The 25,873-nt window shown below is 38.7% G+C and overlaps 1 protein-coding gene and 1 non-coding gene across 11 annotated transcripts in view; both read right to left on the bottom strand.

Annotated features, from left to right (window-relative positions):
• Positions 1-2,930: 2,930 nt before the first annotated feature.
• Positions 2,931-25,873, bottom strand: part of SEC31A (SEC31 homolog A, COPII coat complex component) — a 76,621-nt gene continuing 53,678 nt past the window's right edge. For 4 of the 10 annotated variants that reach the window (XM_029944047.1, XM_029944086.1, XM_029944079.1 and 1 more), the window contains 7 exons: positions 25,179-25,305; positions 22,781-23,122; positions 14,269-14,327; positions 12,202-12,465; positions 9,499-9,618; positions 4,825-4,896; positions 2,931-3,791 (listed from right to left, as the gene is read on the bottom strand). In XM_029944047.1, coding sequence (XP_029799907.1) covers positions 3,612-3,791; positions 4,825-4,896; positions 9,499-9,618; positions 12,202-12,465; positions 14,269-14,327; positions 22,781-23,122; positions 25,179-25,305 — 1,164 coding nt within the window. In that variant the 3' untranslated portion in view covers positions 2,931-3,611. Of the gene's footprint in view, positions 3,792-4,824; positions 4,897-9,498; positions 9,619-12,201; positions 12,466-13,132; positions 13,197-14,268; positions 14,328-15,971; positions 16,011-22,780; positions 23,123-25,178; positions 25,306-25,873 lie in introns of those variants that run through there. The other 6 variants (XM_029944071.1, XM_029944096.1, XM_029944063.1 and 3 more) reach the window with 5 other exon arrangements.
• LOC115303373 lies at positions 6,383-6,489 on the bottom strand. Its single transcript, XR_003914007.1, has one exon. It is a non-coding gene; the product is annotated as a U6 spliceosomal RNA (small nuclear RNA).

Below are 25,873 nucleotides of genomic sequence, written 5' to 3'. Positions count from 1 at the left end.
AGACATTACAGAGTAATGATGTTTGTTTGTACAAAGTCATTCTAGGGGTTTCAGACTAGCAACATTAACATTATTTGCTAAATAAATACATTAGCAGATCTCTGGAAACATGAATCCAGAATGCAAAAAACAGGTACCATGGTTTTATCAAAGTCTAGTTCCTTAAAACCTAGTTCCACCTTAAAACCCCCAAATCCCACTCCTCCCAGACAGCTGAATGGCACAATTTGACTTCAATCAGGCTTAGATGCACACTATGCAACCTGGGCCTAAGTGACCAGTACAGTTACGAAAGCACTGATGCGACAGGAATGTAGATGAAACAAGCAGTATACCGGGAAAAGTGGAATGTAGAGCTAATTTGATTGCTTTTTCTTTGTAATCTGGTTTGATTGAAAGATTTGGGGTATTTACCCAGAAGACCAAATAGTTAAGATTTTCTGTGCATAGGGGCACCTGGGTGGCTCAGTCGGTTTAAGCATCCGACTTCTGCCCGGGTCATACTCTCACCGTGAGTTTGAGCCCCGCCATCTGTGCTGACAGCTCAGAACCTGGAGCCTGCTTCGGATTCTGTGTCTCCCTCCCTCTCTCTGCCCCTCCCCTGCTCATGCTCTGTCTCTCGCTCTCAAAATAAACATTAAAAAAAAAAAAAGGTTTTCTGTGCATAGACAGTGCCTCTTATTCACGGAGTAATTTGAGGTGCTACATGTGACATCTTCAGCATTTGATGAACACCCACAGATTTGTCAGGGGCTCTATCTGGGAATGCTGCTATCACAGCAAGGGAACAACAAAATAAAGAGGGGGACACAGGTACTTATGTACATATGCACACACAGATGTGCACACACTATTTGCTGAATCTTCACAACAGTTCCAAACGGAGTCTCCACCACAGCAGAAGAGTCAGTGGTTGACCTTGCAGTCACTCTTAGGTGAACCCAAATCTGGCTCAGGAGACAAGTCGTTTTCAGTGTTAACCAGTCATCATCCTTCCCCTTACATTTTAGGCAGGTGTTAATCAAGGTACCTCTGGTTGCCAGGAACGCCAGTCTATCTCTTTGTCCTTCAGGATATGTGGGAATTTTCTGAGTCCACAGAAATATACAAGCTCATTGGGCTCTCAACAGTCAGGTGTAGAGCAGGTGTTCCCAACTTTTTCTGCTGTCACACTATTCAAATGAACAACTACCTCTATCAGCTATGTATGCCATTACATATAAAGATTCTCAAATGAGGCTTAAGAATACATCCACCCCACCTACCACAAAGGGTATGGAGAATGGAGAAGAGCAGGTGCAATATTAAAAAGCACCTCCCAGGGGTCCCTGGGTGGCTTGGTCAGTTAAGCATGTGACTTTGGCTCAGGTCTGACAGCTCAGAGCCTGGAGCCTGGTTCGGATTCTGTGTTTCCCTCTCTCTCTGCCCCACCCCTTGCACTCTGTCTCTCAAAAATGAATAAACTTAAAAAAAAAAAACCTTCTTAATAATAATTTTTAAAAAAGCACCTCCCAAGATCTGACACATCTCCTGGCCAACACCCAGCCTCACCTACCAGTTTCCCTCACACCCCTCCCTTGTTTTAAAGTAGGTAGGTTAAAAAAAAATCACATCAACAAAAGAGAAACTGAAATTTGGGATTCAGAACAAAATGACTCATTACTAGACATGAAATAACAGCAAGGGCACAGCTAGAACCTTCCCACACTAAAGAACAGATCCACCACATCGCCGCGTAAGACTGTACAGAGGTGCCTGAACTGTGCAGGTACACAGCAGTGTCCGTGGAGTTGAAAATGTTAAGAACAGGCTCATTTACAAAGTCAAGTTGAAATTTTTTCTACTTTTATAAAAAGAGCTTTTTGAAGTTGTTCTGCTTTTCTTCAAGAAAACAAAGTATGTTCTTTCCATAATCTCCTAGTATCTTCATACTTCAGAGACAACACAGTATTTTGGGTTCAGCTCTTCTTACCATTTATGTGAAACTTCTCAAGGTTAGAAGCCACACGAAAAAATGCCTCCACTGTGGGAAAAAAACGATCACAATGCTGTATTGAGAAAGTAGAGATAATGGCTGCTCAGATGTCACTAGCAAATCGTTTTCTACCCTCTACTTGTAAAATCTTAGGGTTGGCCAGGACTCCCCTGCCACCTACTTTTCTTTCTCTTCTGGGAATTTGTTTTTTTCTAAAATGCTGCCAATGACACCGTCATCCTATCAGGATAGACGTGCAGACATAACACAGATTGCAACTGTAAGGGCAATCGATGAAAAAAATCACTAGAGGCCAGCCTGCTGTTCTGACGGGAGTCCGGGGCTGACACCACGGTTGGGAACTGACTCAGACTACCCAACTCCCAGGAGACTGAAGGGTAGGAAGCCCCAGTATATCACCCCAGTCCTCAGGCTCGAATGCTCACACATGCTATCAAGGTCCTCCTTTTTTTAGTTATAAAACTATTCTGAGCTGAACACTGAGTGATTAATTTTTCAGAGAGAGGTTTCATTTGGCAAGTAGGGAATCCCAGCAAAAGAAAACGAGAGCACTCCGGACGCACCAAGCCTGATGAGCTACTTTGGGGCTGCTCTTAATCCCTGAAACAGCATCTATCTCCACGGTAATCACAGTGTTCGTTTTCTCGGTTTCTGACCTACTTGGGTAAAATTACAGGACGCAACAATGTAGAATTATTAGCATCTAATTCTCAAGATTCTATGGGGACCATTATCTTTTATTAACCACACTGTGCTTAAGACAAATTATAATAAAATCACTTGACAGAAAAACTGGCTGATAAATGTCTGGCTTTGATTCAGGAGGCTGATAGAAATTAATGTTTTCCTTCTAAACATAAACCTTAGAGCTCTGGGTGACTTTTAAAAAAATGGATGATTGAATTTCTAAATATAAAATAGAGATAATTCAATCTTAAAACTCAACAATATTGAAAACATTTATTAATAGAAAAAAGTCCAACGCATTCTACAGAATGAAAAATGCTGTCTTTTCCAATAGATACTCAAAGCTACTGATCCCACTTTTCATTAATATTTGCTAAAATCTATGTAACAACTTTTAGATTTAGTTTTTTGTTCAGGACTGGAGTTTGGCCAAAGACACAAAAACACAAAGACACAAAAAACAGGGATTAAACTAAACTGTGAGCAGCCGTTTTTAAAAAAAAGACTGCATACACATAAAATAGGATTACACACTTTAATCTGATTGCATGGAGGAAGTAGGGAAGACGGGAAAGAAATTTAGTTTCAGCTCTGCTTTATGCACAACCGGATGCTCCTTTTCCAGAAAGTATACCGGGGTTTTAAATACCTCCTCTGATCAGAATACTTCAGGAAAACAGACTAGTGCAATTCAGGAAATACACTATTTGCAGAATAGGAAAATCATCGTGGGCAATAAAAGATTAAAACAAAAGAAAGCACCTGGGTTTTGAGCAGTACTAAGATGAGTGTATCTGCAGGAATCGTGTAAATGCTCTCGACTGGTTGCTATGGAAACATGCTAATGACGATTGGTCCATATCTTAACATTTTTTAAAATATGCTTCTTTGGAGGAATGGCAATATGGGCTGGAGTAAAGATGTCCTTTCAGACACCCAGCTTATTGGCCTGGGTGAGAACGACCTTGAGAACTGGCATGAAAGCTGAGGTCTCACTGAAGTTGCTGGTGCTAACTATGTGGGTGTGGATGGTCAGTCCTTCTGAGTAGTTTCGCGTTTCAATGCTCCTCGCAATGTTGTGTAAACCATTGATGATTGTGGGTGAAAGCTGGAAAAAAGGTAGAATCAAGAGAAAAATTAAATTAAGGAAGAATTTTCCATAAATAGTGATATTTAAAAGGAGCTTGAAATATTCTAAAAATGCAAATACACCAGTTAGTATTTCTATAAGTTTCTTAGACCAAGCAACTCTAATTTATAAAATAAAACCATGACAAAATGACATTCATAAGGAAATTATTATAAATTATGAGCATGTATAAACCAGGTATTTTTTTTTTTATAGAAAAGAAGCCAGATTTCCACCCCAAGCTGAAATGGTACCATCTTCCTCCACTTTAGAGTTTTACTTCTTCAATTATTTTAGATATAGCCTCACACCTTTTAAACATTTTCCCATGTATATGAAAGAGTTGAAAGATTCTTAATCACGATATCTCAAAGTAAGGACCCTATTTATTCTCAAACCTTGTCTACAATAGAGATCTTGAACTTGTGGTCCACCTGTGCGGGTAGGGCTATTGCTCTTACCACGTGTTCAGTTTATCAGTTCTTAACTGTTTTTTTGTAATCTTACCATCTCTTAAATCCATAAAATCTATAGTGTTTGTCCCCCATGATTTGGCCTACATGCCCATACTTTTGAGGGAACTTTTGGATTAGTCCATGGACCACACCACTTCCACTGTTACATCAACTTACTCTGATTTGTTTCTTGTGAAATAAGTGACGGGACCGATGTGAGGGTGGGGAAAAGAATGTGGAAATGCGAACAATATAGGACATGAGTGATGAACAGAAGACCTGTCACCCCAGGGCCACTACAAGCCAGACTGTATTTCTACTCTTTGTTACAAGAAGAGTTAAAGATGCACCCCCACCTCACACACACATACTCGCTCTCTCCCTACTCCCCTCTGATCCCCAATAAACGCCATTTAAGACTCAGCTAGAGAAAGCCCATTTTATAACTGTCACAATTTTACCCCAAAATATACATAATAAGTGCTGGTAAGATGCTCATTTACTAGCTACTAGGAAAAAATGATGATCATAGATCCTTCTTTTTCCCACAAACTTACTGTCTGTTCCCTAAGTTTATCATACAGAAACTCCAAGCGTTTGCTGGCATCATCTAGCTTCCTCTTGGTTTGCTGCAGGAGAGGAAAAACAGACTATGTTATATTTGAACATTAACTTTATTCCAAAGATTAAAGATGAGTTGCCTTAACTCATTTCACTAACCCTTACACTCATCATGCTGAACAGCTTCATTAAACTTTTTTTTTAAACATTTATTCATTTTTGAGAGACAGAGAGAGACAGAGTGCAAGCAGAGAAGGGTCTGAGAGAAAGGGAGACACAAAATCTGAAGCAGGCTCCAGGCCCTGAGCTGTCAGCACAGAACCTGATGTGGGGCTCAAACCCACAAACCGTGAGATCATGACTTGAGCCGAAGTTGAATGCTTAACTGACTGAGCCACCCAGGCGCCCTAGCTTTATTTTATAAAGAAACAGAGGCAACCATGAGCCAGAAACCTACACAGACCATTAGGACAGAGTTCAGTAGCCTACTAACGGGGTGTGGGGGAGAAGGGTACGAGAAGGGGCTTCTGGAGCGCAAGCAGAGTCGTGGTGGATTTCATGCGGGCTGCAACCTCCTCTGCCAAGAAGTGCGCATGTGTAACTGCACCCTCCACAAACAACAGAGGGCCGTCCGGAGGAGCCGTGCATCACCGGACCCCAGAAAAGATCTAAGGACGGTTATTGTAAATTATGGGTGCTAGCATACACAAGGTGAACTGGAATCTTATTTTAACCTTTATAGCTTCATATTACTTGTACACTTAGTCACACTTGGTATGTTTAATTCTGCTTCTTTCTGAGCTTTTAGAACCCCAAGGAAAAGAAAAGAAAATTGTCTTCTGGTGGCTTAAGATTACTAAGATGGAAGTCGTAAAATGAGTTCTTAATTTAAGGCGTCCTCTTACCTCCCAACCCTCTCCTCGTACTTGAAGTACAGTAAGGGAAAACTATTCTAAAACTAAAATTAACAGCTTCAATTACAATGTGATTAGCTTAATGGCCTACATTATGTAGTAGACGCAGAGGGACACTGGTCTTCAATATTTACTGAGTGCCTATTATGTGCCATGCTTATGTCTCATGGAGCTCAGATTCTATCGGGTGGGAGAAAGATACTAAATAAACAGTATGTTGTACAGGAGATGGTGCTGAGTGCCAGGAAGGGAAGCTAACAGAGTGAGGGGCCAGAAGCGCTGGGAGTGTGGGGCGGTAAGAAAGGCCAGGCAGCTACTGGGACCCTGGAGCGGAAGCCTGGAGCAAGTGTGCAGTCCCCCGGGGGGAGGAGAGCTGACGCGCTCTGGGGACGCTGGAGGACGGGGTGTCAGCGCCTCACAGGAGGAGAAAGGCAAAGCTCAGAGCTTTTCCCCATTAAGTATAATGTTAGTTGTGCATTTTTCATACATGGCGTTTATTATGTTGAGGTATGTTCCCTCTACTTTGTTGAGGATTTTTATCATGAATGGATTTTGTACTCTGTCAAATGCTTTTTCTGCATCTACTGAACTGATCATATGGTTCCTGTCCTTTCTGTTGTGGATGTGATGTATCATATCAATTGATCTGTGAATATTCATGAATTTGCATGTCATCCTTGGGCAGGGGCCACGCTAATCTTCTCTGTCCTGGTCCAATTTTAGTATATGTGCTGCTGAAGCGAGCAATGATCAATCTGTGAATACTGAATCACCTTGTATGCCAGGAATAAATACCACTTGATTGTGCCAAACAATGTTTTTTATGTATCAAAATACCAACATCATTTTTCACAGAACTAAAACAAACAATCCTAAAATATATATGGAACCACAAAAGACCCCAAATAGCCAAAGTAATCTTGAAAAACAAAAGCAAAGCTGAAGGTATCACAATTCTGGACAAAGCTGTAGTCTGGTACTAGCACAAAAACAGACAGATAGATCAATGGAACAGAATAGAAAACCCAGAAATAAACTCACAACTATATGGTCAATCAATCTTTAACAAAGGAGGCAAGAATATGCAATTGGAAAAAGTCTCTTGAACAAATGGTACTGGGAAAACTGTAGAGCAACATGCAAAAGAATGAAACTGGACCACTTTCTTACACCATACACAAAAATAAACTCAAAATGAAACAATTAAAGACCTAAATGTGAGACCTGAAGCTATAAAAATCCCAGAGAGGACAGGCAGTAACTTCTGACATCAGCCATAACATTTCTCTAGATATGTCTCCTGAGGCAAAGGAAACAAAAGCAAAAACAAACTATTGGGATTACATCAAAATAAAAAGCTTCTGCACAGTGAAGGAAACATTCAACAAAACTAAAATGCAATATACTGCATGGGAGAAGATATTTGCAAATGAATATGTGATAAGGGGTTAGTACCCAAGATCTATAAAGAACTGACAGAAACTCAAAAACACATATAATCCAATTAAAAAATGGGCAGAAAACATGAATATATATTTCTCCAAGGAAGACATACAGACACATGAAAAGATGCTCAATACCACTCATTACCAGGAAAATGCAAATCAAAACCACAATGATATTATCACCTCACACCCATAAGAATGGCTAAAATAAAAAACACAAGAAACAATATAGTTGTTGAACCAACTTGCACTGTTGGTGGGAATGCAAACTGGTGCAGCAGCCCCTACGGACAACAGTATGAAGGTTCCTCAAAAAGTTAAAAATAGAACTACACTACAATCCAGTAATTGCACTACTGAGTATTTACCCCCAAAATACAACACGAATTCAAAGGACTACATGCATCCCTATGTTTACTGCAGCATTATTTACAACCCCCAATTAATGGAAGCAACCCAAGCGTCCATCAACAGATGAATGGATAAAGAAGGGGTGGTATATATAAATACACAACAGAGTATTATTCAGCCACAAAAAGAATGAAATCTTTGCTATTTCCAACAACATGGATGGAGCTATAGGTATTATGCTAAGTGAAATAAGTCAGCCAGAGAAAGACAAATCATATGATTACACTCATATGTAAGATTTAAGAAACAGAACAAACTAGGGGCACCTGGGTGGCTCAACTGGTTAAGTATCCAACTTTGGCTCCAGTCACAACCTCACAGCTCCTAAGTCTGAACGCCATGTCCTAAGCCTGCTTCAGATTCTGTGTCTCTGTCTCTCTCTGCCCCTCCCCTTCTCACACTCTCTCTCTCTCAAAAATAAACATCAAAAAAAAAAAAAAAAAAAAAAAAGAAAGAAAGAAACAGAACAAACTACCAAAGGGGGGTAAAAAAGAGAAAACAAGAAACAGACTCTTCACTATAGAGAACAAACTAGGTTTTGTTTGGGGGATGGGTGAAATAGGTGACGGGGATTAAGAGTACGCTTATCATGACGAACACTGAGTAATGTAGAGAATTGTTGAATCATACTGTACACCTGAAACTAATTAAAAGAAAAAAAAGAAAGAAAAGGACAGAGGAAGAGATGAAGCTATCAAGAATAACATTAGAAATTAAGTCATGTGGCAAAATTATTTTCTGTTGTCTGAAAACAACTACAGTGAAAATACGAATACAGCCATACTGTAAAAAGAGCCTCGTGAGGAGGGGACCTCCTACAGTCCCCGCCCACAGCTTAGCTCATCTGGCTCCCAGTTGGCGCCCTGCCTCAACTTGGCAGAGTCAGCTGGACAGGACAGCGTATTAGGACCTCTCCCCTAACTAGTTACAGTAATTATAGGAACAGTTTGTCTTTTGTGGTTCTCTTCTGCCCAGGCCTCCTGTGGACCCAGAATGAGGAGGAGATGTTGACCTAGAGGAGTTTAAACGCAACAAAAATTTACTGAGTTGGGCTGGGTACTATGTGCCTTCTCAACCTTTCTATTCTGACTCATTCCTGAAGGAGTGCTGGAGTCTTCCTTCATTTTTATTTTTGAATGACTGTGTCCTATTTAGAGACTGCACAGGGGACAGCATATACTAGGCCATCTGCTTCGTCTGCTCTCTGTTCCTACCTCAGTCTTTCCATCACTTCCAGAATGCCAGGCATGAAGATTTATGTTAACCTTTCCTTGCTTCTGCTTTCCTGACACTTATAAAGGAAACACCTTCTAAAAGACCAGAAGAAAGTTGCACATATTAATACTAAATGTTTGATGAAACAACAAATTCTAGGAGCTGTTTTTCAAGCAGACAAGTGGCCAGTGGCTAAATAAACATATTCAATGTTTGTTGGTAGAAACTGAAATTTCATCTAACAGAAGAGAGCTTTGTGAAACTTTTGTTGTTGCCAATAGGCATCCTCTAAGTAAACTAAGCGCATTTATATTTTTATACGTAAAGCAAACCACACAAGTGCTAGTTTTATTACTATTGTAGAAACTTTCAAGTATCTTGTAAGACTTCATGCAATTACAGAAGAGCATAAATGATTATTTAAAAAATTAAAAAAAATTTTTTGTTTGTTTTTGAGAGAGAGAGAGAGAGAGTATGAACAGGGGAGGAGGAGAGAGAAAGGGACACACAGAATCTGAAGCAGGCTCCAGGCTCGGAGCTGTCAGCACAGAGTCTGATGCGGGACTTGAACCCACAAACCGTAAGATCATGACCTGAGCTTAAGTCGGACTCTTATCTGACTGAGCCACCCAGGAGCCCCAATGATTGTTTTAATTAGGCAAAACATGAGGGAAAAAATACATACAGGATCTGTGGCTGAGGAGAGGCAGCGTTGAATAAGATCCTCAAATGTGGTCTTTAGAATGAGGTGCTCATCTGGAATAGGCTTCTTGGTAATTTTTTCTGTTGGCAAAGACTGCACATGCTGGAAGAAATAACAGCATAAAATGAGCAGAAATGACCAAAAGCTACCTATACACAAAGCCCCAAAACTCTGTGATAAAGAAGAGCCAGCTAACCACCTTGCTGTGACAAATTAACATCGAAAACCCTTTGGAAGAAGTAAAGCTAAAAATCAAATATTCAGTAGAAGGTGCAGGCACTACCTCCTGCAGCTTTGATTTTTAAAAACAGAACTGGATATAAAGAGTTTGATGAACTACAGAACATAAGCTGATCACTACTGTACGTATCTGATGGGAAGTAGAGACTGTGTACCTCTGCCAGTAGGAAATAAAAAAAATAAGGCAGTGACAAAGCTGGCTAGTTAGAGTGGCTGCTTGCTCTGCTTGTTGGCTCATTTTTGTTTATCTTTGCATTCTTCTGTTCTCTGGTTTACTCTTGAAGGTTGGTAACTGGGCTATTATCAAACTGCAAGATTAAGTCAAAAGTCAGGATAGAAGAGATCATGATGTTACTGAATGTACAGATAGAAAAAATCTCAGCTCTCTGGCAGTTTTAGCTAAAGGAAAGAAAAGAAAGTTTTAAAATATCATGCAAAAAAAAAAAAGTTTACAAACATTTGCATCTTTTTTGTTTTTAATTTTGTTTAATGCTTTTTATTTATTTTTGAGAGACAGAGAGAGACAGTGTGATCAGGAGAGGGTCAGAGAGAGAGGGAGACACAGAATCTGAAGCAGGCTCCAGGCTCTTAGCTAGCTGTCAGCACAGAGCCCGACACGGGGCTCGAACCCACGAACTGTGAGATCATGACCTGAGCCGAAGCTGGATGCTTAACCAACTAAGCCACCCAGGCGCCCCAACAAATACTTGTATCTTAATGAAAGATGTTAGTTGAAAAAAAAGTAAAATAATAAAAATGCCGTAAATACCTGTAAAATAGCAACTGCATTGCTATTTTATCGCTAAGAAATTAACATTAATAGAACCAACAGGCAATATAAGTAGAATTTAACTGAGAGGAAAGCTCTCTTCAGGAATTACATCAGAAGGACAAGTAGGAGTTAACTGGTTAGATGGGGAAGTTAAAGTGGTCCAGTCAGAGGAAGAGCGTGTACAAAGGAAGGACCATGATACAAGAGGACTACAAGCAGGCCAGCGTGGCTGAAGCAGAGAGACAGCAAGGAGGAATATGAAGCTGAAGCACTTCCAGACAATGTGGACTAATTTGGTCTTTATCTTGAGAACAGTGTTTTGAGCAAAGAGGAGACAAGACCAGAGGCAAGGATCACAGCTGATGTTGGTAGACCAGTGAGAGGCTCCTGCACTGGCGGAGACTGTAAATATAGGCAGCATGGACCACATTGGATGTGTAGATAAGGGATTTGAGAGAGATTTAAAAATAGTATCAGCAAGATTTGGGGAAAGATTTGAAAGAGGGATTAAAGAAAGTATAAAGATGATTCCCGGGCTTTTGGCTAGATTGGATAGGGATTATGGTGCCATTTACTGGAATAGGAAACACCAAAAGAAGACCAGGAAGGCTATGCAGAAAGTTGTAGAAATGTGGAGTGTGCGGTGCCTCGGAGACATCTAGGCAGGCGGGCGGCTGGCTATCACGGCCTGGCTGAGCACAGACATCTGTGCAGCTCCCCCTTTTGACGGTGACTGAGGCTCTGGTCCAGGTGAATATTGCATGAGCACCTCAAGTCTAAACAAAAGTGAATGGCGAGGTAGCTTCCCAAACCAGCATAGACTTGTAATCATAAAAATAAAAAGTAACAATGCATCTTTATATGCCTGTGGAAAAAAACAAGACCTCCCATCTCCATCAAAACACTGGTTTTTAGAAAGCCACTTTTAATATTTGTAAGTTCCTTACGCAGAACTGTCTCTTACTAGTAAAGCACACTCTTGATAGAGATACAACCTTTATAAATTTGACTTCAATGAATCAAAGACAAAAACAGAACTAATTTTATACTTTGAGCAGGGGTTTGTTTCACCTACGTATGTTGAACTTTGACCTAAATTCTTCACTTTTCACGAATTGATCAAAATGTTCATCTTTGCATGTTTAAGTCAGTTGTATCTGATTTTTCATCATCTAGAATGTGCTAACCAGCTATTTGTGAGCAGCAACTACAAATTTATATCTCCAGTTGAAGGTAAAGCTGTACATTATTAGCTTTTATACACCCATAAGAAATGATATAACTCATTACATTTTTATTTTATATTTTAAAGGGAACACCCTTTGGAAATAGCTTCTGCTTAGCAAGCTTGGCTGAAAATATAGATTCAATTAATTTTAAATTGTGGGTACTGATTAGGTCAAGTGAAATACTACAATTGTCAAGTTAGTGTAAACATATACCAGCAAATGTATAAGCCTCTTCTAGAAAGTTTATGGCCATGTAACTGAAAAATAATATCCATATGTGATCAATCTTAAAAAAAAGGGGTTACTATTTTTTATTTAGGTTGTCTTAATTGAAACCAAATTCAGATGTTCATTAATAAATGTGTAAACACAAAAGTTAATACATTTTAAAAAATGAACTGAAATAGAGCCATCTCCCATTCCATTTACACAGATTTATGTTACCTGGATGGTGTTTCCAATAGGAGCCCCTGGGGCACCTTCAATATTGGGCTTTGGGAAAGACGGCGGCATGCCTGGTTGACCAAGGGGTTGCTGTATGCCATGGAAGGTCTGGCCACCTGGAAGATGTGGCTGTGGAAATGGAGCTTGGCTTGACAGAGGTACAGGAGCTGAAGGTTGTTGCTGCAGCATCTGTGACTGGGGGTCACCCAAAGGGTTCATGATTGGTGATGTGATGGGAACAGGAGGCATAAAGTTTTCAGGGATCTTTGAAAAGACAGAAATAAAAGACATCAAGCATAGGAAAAAGGATAGCATTGCCTCACATTTAAGTAAGGTTTAGAAATGTTTTTAAAATAGAACACTTTTTTCAAATGAAATTTTATGCAGAATTCTAGAGTAAAACATAAAAGTAGAGCTAACCTGGCTCAGAGGGGTGGAGAACTCAAAACTGGACCTCTTATTTCCCCTTTGCCTTCCACACTTACCCTCATAGGGGGAACCAACACCTGGTGGGGTTTTTTTTTTAATGTTTTTTTTTTTTTTGAGAGATAGAGAGTGACAGCGCGAGCAGGGGAGGGTCAGAGAGAGAGGGAGACACAGAATCCGAAGCAGGCTCCAGGCTCTGAGCTAGCTGTCAGCACAGAGCCCGACACGGGGCTCAAATCCATGAACCATGAGATCATGACCTGAGCCAAAGCCAGATGCTTAACTGACTGAGCCACCCAGGCGCCCCAACACCTGGTGTTTCTGAAAGAGGATCTCATTGCCTAGAAAACTGTATCTACCAATAGCAGAATCAGATAATGTATGTCTGTATTTAATGTGATCAGGATGTAATGCTCTTTTCCTAGATCACTAAGATATTAACCGTCAATTCAATCATATTAAATAAAAGTAGTAGGTTAAATTAAATTTACTGATTATTACTAACCTCAGTTTTGGGGGGTTTTCACTCATTTCGTGCCTCCCAGTTTTATTGTTATTGCCTCTCCTTGCTGTATTTGAGGAAAGGACATCACCAGGAGTTAAAAAAAAAAAAAGGTAGAAATGTTTGGGGAGAAAGAAGGAAAGAAGAATCTTATCTTCTGCTCTAATGGGTGTCAACAGTAACTGACATTTATTTTTTTTTTAAACTTTTTTTTTTTTAATGTTTTATTTATTTTTGATACAGAGAGAGACAGAGCATGAGAGAGGGAGGGGCAGAGAGAGAAGGAGACACAGAACCAGAAGCAGGCTCCAGGCTCTGAGCTGGCTGTCAGCACAGAGCCCGACGCGGGGCTCGAACCCACGAATGTGAGATCTGACCTGAGCCGAAGCCGGAGGCTTAACCGACTGAGCCACCCAGGCGCCCCAACAGTAGCTGACATTTAAACAATGCTCAGCTACAAGGTTATTTCTTCATTCATACTATATGTGATAGATAAAAATAGTCCAAAATACAATTACCAAGTTCATGATTATTGTTGGAACCCCTAAAAGACCTAAAAACCATTGGAAATTTTGTTTCCTATTCTCTGAAAGAAACCTTTTAGAAATTTACATCTTATCTTCTTCTTTTTCTAATATTTATGTATCTATTCTTTTTTTTTTTTTAGGGTCTCCAGCCATATAAACCAGTTTGAGTACCTATTCTTGAAAGAGAGAGAGAGAGAGAGAGAGAGAGAGAGAGAGAGAGCGCGCGCAAGCGCACAAGCAGGGGAAGGGCAGAGAGAGGAAAACACGAATGTAAAGCAAGTGCTCTGAGCTGTCAGCACAGAGCCTGACATACAAGGCTCAAACTCATAAGCCACAAAATCATGACCTGAGCCAAGGTCAGACACTAACTAACTGAACCACCCAGGTGCCCCTATATCTTCTCTCTAAAGGGAGTTAAATTCATACCACTGTACTGTTTTTATTAACTTTCTTTCCTTCCCTTCATGGAGAAGATGCAAGCTGAAATGCACTTTAACCCTATGTTTCAGTAAGCTTTGCCTTTAAAAGGATCAGTGAAAGATGATGTGTTCCAGGTGGCTACATGATTAAAGAATATCTGTAGGCAACTGGATGGACATCTTTTTCTGGTACCTTCTTCTTCTTGGGTACTCTGTTCAAAGCTGGAGGATCATTCCAACCATTCTGAGGACCTATAACAGATAATAAAGAGCAATTTCCTTTAGAATTCTGAAAAGAGGAAAACTAAATTGTATCCATCGTACAGTACCTTCAAAATCTGCCATAGCTAACCTGAGGATAACTCTCACAAAAATTTTACCAGCTCAGCTGTGGGGATCACTTTGTAGCCCTGGATTCACAAACTCATTCCCTCAAATAGTCAAAAGGTCTTGGCTTAGTAGGCAAAATAACTTGACATTATTTGCATTGAAAGTTAAAGAGCTGTATACTACATTTAGGGATGGTGAAGTCTTTGGTGGTTATGTCTTTGAAGGTTGGTGTATAACCTTCAAAGATCAGTTAAGAATTCCCTTCTAATGAAAAAATAAATCACCTGAGTCAGCATAATAAAACAACAACAAAAAACAACCTTGATGTATTGAGCATACCAAAAAGAATAAAAGCAACAATCTCTTACTTCCTGAGAGAGTAATTCAATATAAGCAATTGAACATAAGCAAATTATCCACATGGCAGAAACGGTGTTAAAAAACTACACAATACCAGCAATTTTCATCATCTTTCATCATCTTTCCCATCAACTTTACTGATTTAAAGTTACTTATAAGGCATAAAAAAGCACTCACGTATCTGTGGTAAGAGTTTTTTTTTAATGCCACACACACAGAAATATTCCAGATTGGAAGCAAACGTAGAATTAAACTACTGTCAACTTTAGTAAATTTGATCTAAGTGCACCCCCGCCACAACTCCTCATCTCAAACTGAAAACAGACATCAGTAGTAGAATTCATTAAGTATCTTAATTCCAGTATCTTTAAAGAAAACATGCCAGAAATAAAGATAATTTTAAAATCAAAATATAATCATTTTACATTTCATTGAATTTTGTGTATGTGTATATTTAAGGATCAAAACTTACTCCTCTTTTAACAAATTAAACATTCTTTCAGTATTTTACCTTTTATCTGTTCTACTGATGTCCGTGATATAAAATCACAACAAAATTACTTAGATCAAAGAACCTGTGATCCATACCAAATATCACAGAAACTTTTTAAAAAATAATATCTTCTAGCCAGCATGTATTCATTTCCCTTGATTTTTTAAAAAAGTTTATTAACTTTTAAAATTTATTTTACCCAACGCGTGGCTCAATTCACAACCCCTGAGTCAGCCAGCCAGGCACCCCTCATTTGCCTTGATTCTAAAAATGGAATTAATTTTCTACAGGTTTATGAGGAGACGAAATGCTAAAAGAGCCTCAAAATACTGAAGAGCTAATCACAAAACATTAAACTACACGCTGCTATCTGCTTAACAAATTCTTAAAGTTCTGGGCATGTATAAAGAATCATTCAAATCTCTCTCATCACCTTCTAATCTTATCCACAGCTACGACAATCTTGATATAGTCATTGTCTTTATGATTACATAAAATAGACGACTTTAATGATTTAAAGCTACTTGTGTCACCATGTTAATCCAATCAACTCCGAGATTTGATTTGATTGAGAATCCAAATTAAAAAATGATACCGATCAGATTCAGAATATCATCAACTTTGAGGTTCACATGCGTTATTGTGAATGTCCATTCATTAACTATATTTAATGATTGAAAATTTTCCAAAGGTATATTTTATAACTGATTCACCTTCCAACATAGGTGCCTGGTCTTTCATAGATTGATTTTCTGCAGACAAAATGTAAAAGTCACTTAAACAGTATTATCATCAAAAACATTCTAAACTCATTTTGTAATTGCTTCTTCTCCCTCCATCAAGACAAAAAGAAAAAAACTAATTTTATAAAGAAAAAAACTTTTTAATCAAGTCATGTGAAATGTCTTTTATCTAATTAAGAAAGTAATCAGCTTTGGGGTAAATTGAATTCATTTAGGTTATGTCAGATCCAATTAACTCTGAAACATTACTTTTTCTCTTCCTGTGCTACGTATCTCTTTTAGGAAAAAAATTTTCCTGCTTGCACGGATTTTTTTCTACTACTTGATCAATAATATCACTGGGGGCGCAGGGCGCAGGGCAGAAGAGCATTTGGTACTATTTAAAGCTGTGAATTAAAATCAGCTGAGGATCTTGTTAAACTGCAGATTCAAATTCAAGCTAAGTATAGGGAAAGGGCTGAGATTCTATTGTTCCACCTAGCTCCCATGTAACGCTAACGCTGCTGGTCAAAGCGCTCTGTTAGTGGGGATTTAAAGAAAAATGGGAGGCTTTCTACACTGTCCTGCAGACTTCAGCAGTGCACTTGTTAAAGATGAAAATGTCAGAGAATCTTGGCAAGGTGGTGCCACTTTACTCCTAGTTAGGAGGCAGCAGGGGGCTGCACCCTGATGAACTGTAATTTCATGTAATTCATATCACATCATGATTATGAGCATAAATGAGAACAGGCTCAGTAAACATGTACCCATCCCATACTGTCTTTTCTGTAAGAATATATGGATTTGTAGACTGTTCAGCACTGGTCTTTCAGAAACCACTACATCTCTTAAGAGAACTGAAGTTTCTGGGAGTGGACCAGAAGGTAAAAAGGCTGGAAACTAACAGAGCAATGCCAATATTATCAGATATTCAGGGGCAGGCTGGGCCCGGTCTCAAATCAAAAGTATGCAGTGAGTGGACATTATACACATATATAACTTAAGGAAATCCAACCATCTTCCCTTGTGGATACAGGAACCAAGATAATATAGCAACTAATGAGTTCAATTTGGTTTGAGCTCTACTGAAGAGGCACATACATGCCTCAGAGAAATTGTGAGGTGGAAAGGTAATCCCATAGCCTGAAACCTGTGTGGAGATTCCATACAATATGTAAGATTTAATAGATGGAGACAGGGACGAGATGGCTCCTATTTGCAAACCAACTTCTTCATCAAGGGCTTAACTAAAAAAAGAAGTGATTAAGAATCTCCTATTTTTTATTAAGTGATTTCCTATTTTTGCCTTACATGATGACTTTATAACCTAACTCCCCATGCAAGATATAGAACTACCGACAGTAAATCCCTGGGAGTCACTGTGCGTGCATTACTACAGAGGACTGACTTGATATGCAACTACCAACGCATTCTCTAGCACAAGACCTCCACTTCTGGGCTGAGGGGGCCCGTTTATTATAAACTTAAAGTACCAGAAATACCTAGTCCTTGACACTTTTTTTCCCCCCACAAAGTAGTTTCAACAACATGCCTTTCTCTCCCGCCCCATGAGGGGCAGGAGGTTATGACAGCAGTTTCCCCTCTAATCTCTCATGGCAGTGACTTTAATCCTGGATATTAAAGCCTGGGAGGCTATCCTGAGATTTTAAAAAGTATGAGCACAAAAAAGTTTGTGGAGCAACTTCATATAATCCTTTGGTAAAATGACTCCAAATTTATGATGAAATCAAATCAAATTCAAAATTAGGAATAACAATCAAAATGAGAAACAAAAAGACTTGCAGTCGGTGTACAGCCAGCGGGCTAGCTCACATAACTCGAGGGTGGAGAATGTCTTGCTGAATAGAAAGTAACAGTTGTACAATAACCAAAGTTCTCCCCCAAAATAAAGGCCTGACTCCTCCCAATCCCAAACCATGCGATATATTTAGCCATTTTTATTTCAGCCCTGAAAGTCCCTGTTCAAATCTCTTATCAATTTAATGCAGTTTTGTCTCAGCTAAAATTCTAACCCTTTTCAGTTTTTTCGCTTTTATGTCTTTAAATTGTCTATTTAAATATGACTTTTTAAAAACACAAGTAAGCTGACCTCTATAAATACACTTTAATAGCAACATTAGGTAAAGCAAGATACATGAACAAAATAAATATCTCCAGGAAACTATTATGGAGGTTCATTATAGATGTGCAAAATGATATTCTTGGCCAACATTAAAAAAAAACAACACAGAATAGTCATTAAAAGTGAATCAATACAGCATAACCTAATCTTAGACATAATTCTCCCATAAAATGATAGAGAAACTTTTTTACTCTTTCAAAAAATTATAAAATGAAGATAAATCTCTCTTTTTAAAATATGACATGACTTTAAAGGCATGAAACAAATGGTTCATGGTGTAATATTAAGAAAAAATGTAAGATGTGAAATTGTGTGTATATGTATGTGTATTATGATCTCAATTTTGTAAAAATACAAGCACATGAGATACTACCCATTAGAATGGTTAGAATTAAGGGAAAAAAAAAAAACCCCAGAAAACAAGTGTTGGTGTAGATGTGGAAAATAGTACAATGGTTCCTCAAAAAATTAGATACTGAAAGCAAAGACTTGAACAGATATGTGTATACCTGTGTTCAAGTAGAATTATTCACAATAGCTAAAATGCCCATGTGCAAATACATGGATAAACAAAATGCACAATATACATACAGTGAAATATTCAGCCTTAAATAGTAAAGAAATTCTGATACACGAATCTTGGAGAATATGAAATTACCCAGTCACAACAGGACAAATATTGTATGATTCTACTTATATGAGGTACCTAGAGTAGTCAAATACAGAGACAGAGAGCAGAATGGTGATTACTAGGGCTGGGGGAAATACGGAGTTGTTTAATGTGTACGCAGTTCTGTTGTGGGGTGACGAAACACTTCTAGGGACAGACAAGTGGCAATGGTTTTTCAGCAATGTAAATGTAGTTAATGTCACTGAACTATACACTTAAAAATGGTTAAAATGGCAAATTGTATGTTAGTATTTACCACATTAAAAATATTTCCAATAGATGCATACAGACATACACACATGTATGTGTGTATATATATATATATATATATATATATACACAAAGGGAATAAATAAAACTATATTATCAGTGGTAATATTTGGGTGGTAGAATTATAGATAATTTAAATTTTATTCTTTATACTATGTGCAGTCTTTAAAAATGCTGCAGTGAAAAATTAATAAAAACCGAGGCAAAATTAATTTAAAAATTGCATATGGCATGGTACTGGTTTAGTTCTCCAGTATCTCTGGGAAAGGAAGAGGGAACTACATGGTCCCACGTACGGGGTGCAGCTGCACACCCTCTGCACCGCCACTCCTCACTGGGAACCTTCTCAGGTGTTCTTGCAGAAGCGGAGTTTGCTATGCACTGGCTAAGATTCTTTTCGGTGGATTCCCTATTAGTGCCAATGGTATGAAGACTTTCGGCTAAAAGACACTTGAGACAGAATAGAGCATCCTTCTTAACTTTCCATTTCCCCTACAAGCCTCGCATGTCACATTAAAAACAAAAAGGTCATGAAATTAAAAATTAAAGTTTAGAAAGACATGAATCCTTCAGGTCATTTTCCAAAGACACAAGATACAACAGGTACTTATAATTTGAGTAAGGAATATTTATGAAAATTTAAAAAAAGTTTTCAGAACACTGTTCTGTGAAAATATGTAACATTATGCCCCTTCAAGATTTCTATGTGATAAAGCACAAGACTATATACCTAAATTAAATTTTCCATTGTTTAACAAAATCAATAATGTTTACTCAAAGACAGTTTCATGATAACTTGAAGGTCATTGTATCAGAAAATAATTTTTTGAGTAAAATTCTAAGGCTTTCATATTCTCTTAGTAATAAGGATGGATTAAATCGGGAGGGGGAACGGGAGTGGCAGCCAGTATCCTAATTATCTTAGAGAGTAAAACAGAGAAAACGTCCTGCGTTGTGTGTTGCCACCACTGAAACGACACTGTTCTATCCTGATCCGGGCTGTTCCTTTATGCTTAGAATTGAGAGAGGCCTACTTTCCTTACCTCTGATTCTGCCATGCTGCCCACTCTATTTTGTAGGACCACCTCCAGATCAACCATCCCCAAGTACCACTCTGACCACGCCTTTCGGCTGCTCAAACTCCTTCATGAAACTTTCTGCTTACTGTATGAACTATCAACTTCTTACCCTGGCATTTAAAGCTTTCCAAAATTGGGGCCGAATATAAATGTTACACTCCAACTTACAACAAAGCTATGTGATGTTCACTAGAAATGAACCGTTCTCTTCTGTCTCCCTACCTCTGCCTGCAATAATTCTGATTATAGACCAAACAAGTTCTCATTAAGAATTTGCTGAATGTTCTGATATTTGCAACATTAGTTCCCATGAGCCTCAGGCATAATTTTGAGGTTCACTAACAGTTATAGGCCTTGCAAACCCTAGTGTCTGTCAAGAATTATCCACTGGACAAATGGAATTTCCAAGTCCTACAGAGAACCATGATATGATATAGGACACATTAGAAAGAAGAGAAAACTTTCATCACAATTATTTGTACACTGTAAACAAAATTTTTAGGAAATCAAAAAACAAAAACTGGTAAAGCTATAATTATTAATTAAAATACAGGCGACTATTAACAGGCAAAAGGTAACAAAGCAGCTAGCATAGTACATGCTGAATACTAAAAAATGTTTGCTTCTTCTTCCTATTAGTCAGCTGTTTCTCAGCCAGGTTAGAACATTCTGTTACTTTGTATACAAGCAAAGACTTTATCTCAAAGCCAAAAAGCTTTTTTGCTTAAGGAGAAAAAAATACTCATGCAAATACTTAGCTTAGATGATGAAATAACAAAGAGCCTAAAACAGTGTTGTTATAGGATTCTTGTAATTCTAACACTGATAACGACTTCTATCACTTCTATCGGGACTAGACCATCTGGTAAAGAATGAACTCAGGCTTTATAGACTGAGAGTCCTGGGTTTGTATCTCAACTTGGAGACTATCATCATGCAGCCACCGGTTTAACTCCTAGGAAACCAAGTTCCCTCATGTCAATTAAAAAAAAAATTCTGTTTCTCATGGCTCTGAGAATTAAATAAGAAAATATAAAGCAATGCATGGTACATGTCCAATGTATGTACAGTAAGTGATAATTCACCTCCCTATTTCCCTGCACCACTTTAAAGTGGGGATTTTCTAGAACCCATCTTTCAATCAAGAATTCTACTTCCCAACTATTCAGAATAGGTACTGAAAGTTATAGAAATTTTATTTGTGCAGTAAAGGGTGATACAGATATTTGTGTGTATGTGTGTGAGATTTTTGGTATTCTGGACTTTACATATCCAAGAAGAAAGGAGATAGGTATATAATTCTGCATTCATGAGACTTTGGTAGAAAAGAATATTTCTTCAATAGATCCTATTTTATGATCAATGTTTTCAGTAATTACAGCTACTGCCTAAAAGAAAAATAGGAGCAACTAAAGTATTAGTGCAGAACAAGATTCATTCATCTCTTTGCCCCTCTAGTTCAAAAACATTGGTTATAATCTAAAAGGGAAACTATTTTCAAATATGAAAAGGCACAGAGCTCTAATTTTGAGTCAGGTTTTGTGTAATTACAGCAAACTTTACAGTCACTATCCCTAAATGCTTTAACGTATTAATGCATTCAATCTTCTTCATAAGCTGATGAGTAGGTATTATTATTATTCTGAGGAAATGGAGGCTTAAAGAAGTTTAAGTAACTTACCCACAGCTGGGGTACAAACCCAGAAGTCAAACTCCAAAGCCTGCATTCTTAACCAGTATGGTTAGTGGTTCTTAACCCTGATTCATTGATCCCTATTTGTAACACATGCTTTTGAGGCCCCTTTTGCTAGCCCCAAATGAAAACCAGATGATATAACCTACCCATAAAAAAAATCCATGTAATGCTCTAATTGTAATATGAGATAAGAATTTAGAAAACATGTATCTCATTATAATAATGATTTAAGATTGTGATTTTAATTAGAAAATTTCAGGCATGACTACACTGTTAGAACCATCTATCCATCTATCTATCTATCTGTCTGTCTGTCTGTCTCATCCTTGAAATTTCTAACAGATCTGAGGGTGGTGCTGCCCTAATGAAGAACTGCTGCACGACTGTCCACGGACTTTCTCCTCTCTCTGCTCGCTGAGATCCTCTCTGTCAGAGCTGTGTTCTCTCACCTTTTTCCTTTAGATAAGCATATCAAGGTCCCTCATCTTTGTAAATAAACATAACTATAAAATTATGTACAATCTCATTAAGACCCTGTACTGTTTAATTTCCATGAATGGGTTTAAAGCATTTTAAAGGCAGTAAGTAATTTTAAAAATGGGAAACTTCTCAATAAGAACAGAGCAAAGTTTTGCTCTAATCAGTGTCGATTAAATCTAGTTCTAAACACCACTTATCTTGCCAATTAATTTCTTACCACTTATTTTATGTTCAGTGGCAGATTATACACTCTTATGAAGCTCTGAAGTTTTCCTCATTTAGCAACTAAAGTTCATTATGGGATGATCACGCTTTTAGAGTTTTAGAATTTGTTATAAAAACTCAATCAACTCCTCAGATAACTCTTTTTACAAAGAGTCAGACATAATTCCCCTCCATCCACCCACATGTTCATGAAAAAATAAAGGAGGGAGCCAAACCAAATCCCTTTCAGGCGCAGACCTGTTCTTTGCGACGCAGGCAGCTCACTGGCAGCAGGCAGAGTACCTGTGGTTCCAGGAGGCAGCGCGTAAGCTGAAGATGACGGTGGAGCTCCTGGTCCGCCATGCTGGAAGGATGCTCCAGAGGAAGGGGGAGGAGGGAAAGAAGCAGCAGAGCTGGAGGTAGGCGGAGAGGCCTGGTGCTGTGCTGCGTACAGCTGAGACTGCCCAGAATAGGAAGAAGCAGAAGACATGTAAGGGGTGTTAGGGTAAGCGTTTGAAGCAGAAGGAGCAACGGGCTGCTGAGGTCGATACACTGTTGACCCCCCTGTTCCGAAGGAATACTGCTGGGCTGGTTGATAAGCTACACCAAGGAGAAGAAACAGAAATTTTAATTAGTTATAAGTTTATTGACAGCAACAAAAAACCAAAGTTATCTCATTCTATGGAAACTATTTTTGTCATTCTTGTATCAATAAGCTACAAACAAATATTAACACTAATATGTTATGCTTCAGATGACTTGGATACCCTTAAATATACTAAAATTCATTGAGTCCAATATGTGAAATATGCCATCTCCAGACTGCTTGTGGCTATGAAAATCTTTGAATCATCAAACCCAAAAATTGAAAGGCTGACCGTTTTCTGAGACGTCCTGTGCCTGAGAAAAGACTGCAGTGACAACGACTAGCCACCAGATGGAACCATGCAGGAATTACACGTCCAAAGCACTCACTGTTGCAATAAATTACAGGGACTCTGGCGGTGGCAGCTCAACATCTCCTCCACCTTAAGAATTGTAGGGTGAGCGCCACTGTTATGAATCAGATGCCTTCTTTAGCATCTAGTAAAATAATCAGCTACCCAAACTGTGATTTTGAGCTGAGTTCCGGATTAACAGCCAACTCTCCAGGATCCCTGACAAAACAATTACTATATAGTATTTCATAGACTATACACAGTTTAGTAAGCATTCAGGCAGCCAACTAATGTTTTGATGCAAAGACCCGGAGCCCAGATTAGAGAGTATTGCCACACTCTTCATGACCAGGGGTAGGTATGGACCTCTACAGAGTGAATCTCCTAGAGCTGTACTTGTTCTACTCTGAAGACAGCATTTTCATGAGTGAAAAACTGTCAAATCTGTATTCATGTTAAGTAAGAATATCCATTTTAGCATTTAACATGCTTATTAAGATTAGTTCTTACTAGGCAGTGGCCTCTTGCTTTTTAATACTTGTTTAGTCATATAATTTTCCCCTCCTTGGAGATTTTTTATTCTCTTCATGTAAATTTTAAAATAGTGGTGATATTTTACTCTATAAGTGCAAATATTTTCTAAAAACCAAAAGCCAATGGTGGGTACATGTTATTACCATGCATCTGTCAAAATTCAAAGAATTTTCAACATCAAGAGAGAGCCGTAAAGTAAACTATGGACTTTGGACGATGATGATGTGTCACTGCAGACCCATGAACTGGGACAAGTGTTCCAGTGGGGCGCAGGTTGTTGGTGGTGGAGCAGGTTGTAGCGGGGGGCAGGGGAGGTGTTGGAACTTCCTGTACACTCCACTCAAATCTGCTACCTAAACTGCTCTACACAATAAAGTTTATCTCGTAAAATAGCAGCCCTTGGATGGCTTAGTCACTTAAGCATCCGACTTCAGCCCAGGTCATGATCTCATGGTTCATGAGTTCAAGGCCTGCAGCAGGCTCTGTGCTGACAGCTCAGAAGCTCAGAGCCTGGAGCCTGCTTCAGATTCTGTGTGTCCCTCTTTCTCTGCCCCTTCCCCACTCATGTTCTGTCTCTCTCTTTTAAAAATAAACAAACATTTTAAAAAATTAAAAAAGGTAAAATAAGTGGAAAACAATAAATGTCCCTTGGAACCATTTTTCCAAAAACGGTTTGTCATCTTGCTGAAAAAGGAAAGGATATATGACCAAATAATTTCAAAAATTCTGTTGTTTTAAAAAATTTTTTTTGTTTATTTATTTTTGGGAGAGAGAACACAAGCAGGAGAGAAGCGAGAGAGGGAGACACAGAATCTGAAGCAGGCTCTAGGCTCTGAGCTATCAACTCAGAACCCATAGACCAGGAGATCATGGCTTAACCAACTGAGCTACCTAGGCGCCCCGGAAAATTCTATTTTTTAATACCAAAACCATGGGACAAGTCACTGTCCTTAGCAATTGCTCAGGAACAGGAGTCAACGGTTCTGAATGGACGGACACAGGAGCTGTCTCCCAGCATGCGCATTCGGGCTGCCTCCTAGGGAAACCAGGTCTCTCTCTCTCAAGTCCTATACAGTTCTTCCTTTACCTGTTAAAACTGATTTGACCGTGGGTTTGGAGCTCTAGAGCAAACGGTTACTACATCTGGTAAGACATGCTAAGGACTTCAGGGCCGCACTACTTACGCTGTGGTTGCGGATAAGGTGGCACCTGGGTGTGCATGTGACCTGGAGACGTGGGAAGCTGAGGTGTGGTCGCATTTGGATTAACATTTCCATGCATTATGAAACCTGGAGGTGGAGCATTTTCTCCCTAGGAAATGAGAATATGATAAAAAGGAGGATTACAGTTGGAACCAAAACCTTACCAGATGGATTTATAATCTCTGAAATGGAATTGTTTATTTTGTTAAACTTTTGTGTAAGAAACACTGCATTTTTAAGCGAAATAAGTCAGGCAGAGAAGGACAGATACCATATGTTTGCACTCATAGGTCTAACAGGAAACTTTCAGAATGATCTAGCTTCAAGAAAAGCAAGCAGTTAGTAGTGCTTAAGAAAAATTGATTCAGTATCTAATGGATAGTTAATACCTGTCACAACACTTCATTTTATATACTGTTAAGTGAAACTGCAATACAATCTAAGTTTATTTTGGGAGTGTTTGCTGTATCATTGGATTTAAGAAATGTTAGAGGTGCAGTAGGCATGACTTTGAGTAGATAATGAAAGAAAATGCTTATTGATTTATGATGTGGTTTCATCTTAGCTTGGGCAAACCATGCAGTATTTAATACATAGTAGCAGAATATTTACTATTGAAGCTTGAAAAGATGTGAGTTCTTAGTGTGCAATCTTTCATTTATGCATGTGAGAGGGTT

This window comes from Suricata suricatta, chromosome 1 (assembly GCF_006229205.1).
Source record: "Suricata suricatta isolate VVHF042 chromosome 1, meerkat_22Aug2017_6uvM2_HiC, whole genome shotgun sequence".
Taxonomy (NCBI): Eukaryota; Metazoa; Chordata; class Mammalia; order Carnivora; family Herpestidae; genus Suricata; species Suricata suricatta.
This window is presented reverse-complemented; position numbering and strand designations above follow the sequence as displayed.